Raw genomic sequence first — 6,000 nt, forward strand, 5'->3', positions numbered from 1 at the left:
CATCACAGACTCAGGCTGGTTTATCACATTATATAAATCCAATCGTCAATATGGCAGAGAGGTCTGGACCAATGTATGCATGACATTTGATGTTTTCTATTCAGGGCATGTTGGATTTTGTGCGTTTGAATTCTTCACATATGGCGTTTGTGCGACTTGTTTTCCTGCAATAATCGTGGATAGTCAACTTCACATAATCTTTAGGAGAAGGAACTGTTGAACTGGGACATGAATTGTCAAACTCTGAACTTGTTACCTAGTGCCACAGCAAGTGAGTACTGCAACACCAGACACTGGCACCATATCAAACTGCCAACCAAAAACTAAGGTGCCTACACTGATATGAGCACAGGCACCAGTGGTTCTTAACCTTTACTGGAGCCTGCAGCCCCTTGGTTCTCAAAATCTGCTCTTGCACCCATTCAAAAACCGTTGGAAGTACAGTAGGTCTGTTCTATAAACCTATATCATAACTATAGAATGAAAGAGAGAGAATTATTCCTTTAATTTATTTATTTAAATTTTGTAGTAACATTTATAATACATGACTTTGTTTTTACATTTACCTTAAAGTACCTTGGTTTCATGAAACAAAGATGTTGTGTATCTGACATGTTGCATACCCAGGTTAAGAACCGCTGCCATAAAAATGTTTTTATGAGATCTATGGGCTAAGGTTTATGTACTACCACAAGCGGATGTTTTCTGAAGAACCAGTACATAATTGTGCTGCTGTCTTAGACTTATGTTGTGGGGAAAGAAAATGATGAAGTTGAGTAAATGGGCCTGTGTCCACCTTCCTCAAACCCAGCTTAAGCTGTTGGAACTACTAACTTCAGAAGCAGACCCATATCATTACAGGATCATCTATGTGGTCAATGTACATACCATTTCTGTTTCTGTAGGAACTCCACAGCAAACTGGAATATTAACTCATACCTCAGAACGATGGGAAAGCACTGAACATTCAGCTGCCTGTATATTCATTCTACTGATGTCAGCAGCAGTACCAACAGTGTTACAGACTACAATAATAAAATAAGGACTGACCTATAATACAGCCCTGGACAAGCAGTGTGCTAAAGGTTTGTTCATCACAATTTGGTTAACACAACTGAGACTTAACCCAAAGGTTTTACATTTACGGCTTTGAGTTACAGAAAACGCCTTTTTGTTTCACAATGCTGTATTAAGGAAGTATTTTCTATGTGATGCTGGGCGATATTGAGCTGTTCTAGGGAATCTTATCAGGTGATGGCTATGGAATACAGAACCTTGGGAAGTGTCGAAGCTTCTGGTCTCCATTTCAGCCAAGCTCTGAATTACCCGATACTGCCTTTGAGTCCCTTAATTAAACTAAAGCACTGAAGCCCCCGACAACCCTGGTATGCCTCTATGGTTAAGCAATATCGACAGTACAGAGGTTGTCTATAATGAGGAAATAACACTAATCTGGAGTTAACTACAGGAAAACAAGCTCTACGCATAGCACACGATATCTTCAATACATTAGGATAATATAAGAAATGATCATATAAGATCATATAAAACATAAGATCATATAAGAAATTGTGAGTTTTTTATTAGTACTTTTGTGCTTCATATATTATATCAAGGACTACCCTCTTTTATTTTGCAACGGAACCTAAGGAGAGCATAAAAAGGACCCAGATAAGGGCTGCAGGGCGAAAACACACTGAAGTGGCACTCAGGTGTTAAAAATAAATCTTGGGGAAAAACAAACACAATGAAACAAGACTATTAATTGAAGTGGATGAACTAAAAATGTACCCACTTGATCCAGAACATAAAAAATCTAAAAAGTGAAGAGACTGTTTTGACATCAGCTGGTCTAAAGTCTTACGTAACGTTTCTAAAACAGTTTGTACACCCTCATCATCATTCAACAAAGGAAAAATAAAGTGCTTCCAATTGTCTTACTTGCATTGAACTGACAATTGGAATCATACAGAAAACTAAACAACAACTAGACAGGCTGTGTAAACATAGACTGCATCCATACTGGCTTCAAATAAAATAAAGATACATTATATTTACAGTGATAATATCAGGGAATAAGAAACTGGTAACTCATTTAATGGCAACACTGTTCAGGAATCAGCCTGTCAGTTTATTTGTAAAGACACAGGATGTGTAAGGAATTGAGAACAGCATTAGTAAAGAGAATTCAGATCCAATTTTCACCGACAAGAAATAACTATTATGAGTTAATGGCATAGCTCCTCACAAATTTATCTAACCTCAAGACTATGGCAAGAACAAGTGTAGTGCTCACAATCTCTAAGGGATTGTACCATCAGGTCCTGTGTGTCAAAATTAAAATAACTGTGTTTGAAATGGTGTTGTGATGTGTTTGGCAGCAATGTCACTGCTGACTTTCAGATTCAGTGTATGAACACGCCTGCTTGGTGTTGCTCCATTTAATTTCAGCTAACTACACTGTAAGGATGAAGGAAGTCCAGAGAAAGACCCTGTCAAATAACCCTTACAAACCTATAAACATGCTTACCCATTCTTCTTACTGAAGAATTTCTTATATTGGGAAAGACAAAACTTGCACTGAACAAATGATATCAGATACACTATACACTGTATCTGTGGAAATACGATGTCAACACTAATTCACAATACTTCTCATCGACTTTGCCAACTGACTGGAGAGAGATTTTAATATGTGGGCACACATATATGTGCTTCTCTCTGGTTTATAAAACACAAGTGAAAACAATTTAAAATAATATGCCTTTTGTGTTTTTAAAATATTAACCCCTCATTATAAATGCGCAGCTCGCTTTCCACATAAGCGCATGTTCAGGGAAACACACAGGTACAGGTTCAAAATCACTGTTTTACTTAGAAAACATCCCTCACAGAAGTCTTTTGATCAATGTTTTCCGAGATCTACCTTCGGTATCCTCTAGTGGACAAACAGCGCAACAGCAGGCTTTATTTTTCGACTGATAAAAGCACAATGTAAACATCGTACGTAGGGTCAAATGAACAAAAAACAACGATTGATAGTCCATTCAAAGCTAAGTTTAGCGCGTTGCTAATTTAAAAGGCTGCGTCGCTTCACAGGTCCCGGGCAGTCAGGAAAAGTGCCATCTTGCCTACATGCCTGCGTTATTGATCGCAGTCTGTCTGCAATGAATGGCTGCATATGGGGGAAAAATACCCTGAACTTCAGGTGACCGACCATGGCTTTGACACAGGCAGCTTGCAGACATGAACCCTTCTGAACCGAGAGGGCTGGACGGAAAACATAAGCTTTAAAAATCTCCGTCTATCCGTCGCATCCCCGATCGGAAACTGCCCGGATCGCGAGTAAAGCATTCCGGGCTCTTGATCGTAAGGAAGAAAGTTAGATGTTTTACATGGAGAGAGGAAATAAGTTACCGAGCGGTGCTGGATCGCACTATTGCTGCTGACGCTGGGGCATGGAAGCCTGAGTCTAGCCTGGCTTGTCTGATCCGACTGACCCTTCATTTTATTGCGGCCAGATCCTCAGATCCTCCCCTTTCGCTTCCAGGAGAGAGAGACACTTCCATGGACGGATTCGCAAACACGCTCTGCCATAAAGCCATTTACTGCCAACAGACACGCTAACTGACCGCAACCTTTAGGAGAACAGGACCTTTATCGATCATTTAGCGTTAAAGACACTGCTTATAATACACTCGCTAGCTACTCATCGCCAACATGGCTGCCTAGCACAGACCTAAAAAAGGAGAAATAACCTACCTCGTGTCTTTGTCCGTTTCACCTCTTTAACCCTAAACTACTGCGGAAAACACACTGAGAGCCATTTAAAAATATACGAAACCAGAAATCGACTTACGTGAAGGCAGGCGCTTGGGTTGCTCCTGCTTCCTCCTGGGCATTTTCCCCCCTTTTTTCACATTCTCCTCCTTGTTTAGGGATAAGAAGAAAAAAGGATTTTTTCCATTGAAATTGTATGCGAGTGTCTGATGGCAGGGACTTGCTGTGCACCTGGCTGTCCCCGGTTTAGAGTGTGTTGTTGGGAATAGGATCACAGGAGGAGGAGGTGGTTGGTGTTGTTGTTGCTGTGTCTTGACTATGGCTGCTCTCTGTGTATGTGTGTCTCCGAGCCCCTAACTAACACTAATGCAGGGATCAAAGGGCAGCAACAGCGGAGCAGACGCACACACAGAGGATCTCGGCTCGGAGCGCGGCGCAGCCCCGGCGCAGCTCGCAGGCAGTGAAACGGGCAAGGTGCCCCCAACATTTCGGGGTGTACTTCTGACTGCTCGGACCTCAGCATTACATGACTACATGACATGTGTGCATATTCATGTATGTGCATGCATAAGTACATGCAGATGTGAAACGTGTTTATTTCTATGAAAAATGCGCATGTGGCTGTTTTTCTAAGTAACCGATTTTTTTTCATGTGAATGTTTTGGTCTATAATCTCTAACATTTTGAATTTTTTAAAATGTTAAACGTTACCTTTACACAGTATATTACTGTATAATTACAGTATAGTTCAGGAGTTATTTGCAAATGAAACGACGGAGGAATGTGGTTGATAAATAGAATAAAAGTGAAGAACGACTGTCAAAAACACTGAATTACAGGTCCTTTTTTATTCATTGAAGAATTGTATTTTAAAAGAATGTAGGTTTAAAAAATATATATATAGAAATGTACTGTTAATGAAAAAGTATATATCAATAACTTGCAAGGCATTTCACAAGACACTTTGGTATTTTATTACTCTGTAATTAATGAATAAAAATAAAATAGTGTCGGTCATTATTATTATTATTTTATTTTCGCAGTACCTGACGTTATAATTATAGGATATGTCACGGGGAAATTGGCAAAAACCCGATCAGCGTCGAGGCTATGCAAAAGCACTTAGAAACTGCAAAAAAAAAACCAAACCGATGACCTTTTTATTCAAGTTGCTTTATTGGCTTGACCACTTACAGTGTGGCCAAAAATCAATGCTATAGAAGTTATCAATGTAATGCAAGTGCTACATTTACAAACAAGCAAAAAGAAAAAGAAAATGATCGTTTTAAATTTCATGTTTGCACGAATTTTAATATTCTAGGATCGTTTGAAAGTTCTATGTACAGTGCTTAAAAGATAGGAAAACAGCAATGAAGTTAGTAAATGGGGATACATACAGTACGCAAAATGGAATATAAAACAGGACACACATTTATTGACTTACAGCAATAGAGTATACAGTGCAGTCCGTAAGTATTTGGACAGTGACAATTTTTCCTGTTTTGGCTCTGTATTCCAACACACTGGATTTGAAATGAAACAATGACTATGAGGTTACAGTGCAGAATATCAGCTTTATTTCGAGGATATTTATATCTATATTGGGTGAACCATATAGGAATCACTTTTCATCTTTTTATACGTAGTCCTCTGATTTTAGGGTACCAAAAGTAATTGGACAATTGGCTGCTTGGTTGTTTCTTGGCCAGCTGTGTGTTGTTGCATCATTCGTTCATGCACAAGAGAGCTAACAAAAGATCTAGAGTTGATTCTAGATGTGACACTTGCACCTGGAGTCTGTTGGGGTTGTCTCTCAACATGAGGACCAAAGAAGTGTTAATGCCATTAAAACAGGCCATCATGAAATAAATGAGAATTTATCAGAATAAATTAATCAGAGATATAGCCAAAACCTTAGGTGTGTCAAAATCAACTGTTTGGTACATTAAGAGGCAAGAACGCACTGGTGAGCTTATCAATAGAAAACGACCTTGTAGACCCCAGAATACCACAGTAGTGGATGACTGAAGAATACTTTCAGTCATGAAGAAAAACCCTTTTTGACTGTTGAACAGATCAGGAACACTCTCCAGGATGTAGGCATAGATGTGTCAAAGTCTACCATAAAGAGAAGAATACACCAGCATAATCTCAGAGGGTTCGCCACAAGATACAAAACACTGGTAAGAAAGGCCAAGTTACAGTTTGCTAAAAAGTACA

General features: G+C 39.2%; 1 protein-coding gene across 3 annotated transcripts in view; it reads right to left on the bottom strand.

The window, feature by feature from the left end:
• Nucleotides 1-4,115, bottom strand: part of znf827 (zinc finger protein 827) — a 67,064-nt gene extending 62,949 nt beyond the window's left edge. For all 3 annotated transcript variants that reach the window (XM_088915139.1, XM_088915138.1, XM_088915140.1), the window contains exon 1: nt 3,860-4,115. In XM_088915139.1, coding sequence (XP_088771265.1) covers nt 3,860-3,902 — 43 coding nt within the window. In that variant the 5' untranslated portion in view covers nt 3,903-4,115. The remainder of the gene's footprint in view (nt 1-3,859) is intronic.
• Between the last annotated feature and the right edge of the window lie 1,885 nt (nt 4,116-6,000).

This window comes from Atractosteus spatula, chromosome 1, assembly GCF_055471065.1.
Source record: "Atractosteus spatula isolate fAtrSpa1 chromosome 1, fAtrSpa1.hap1, whole genome shotgun sequence".
NCBI classification, from domain to species: domain Eukaryota; kingdom Metazoa; phylum Chordata; class Actinopteri; order Semionotiformes; family Lepisosteidae; genus Atractosteus; species Atractosteus spatula.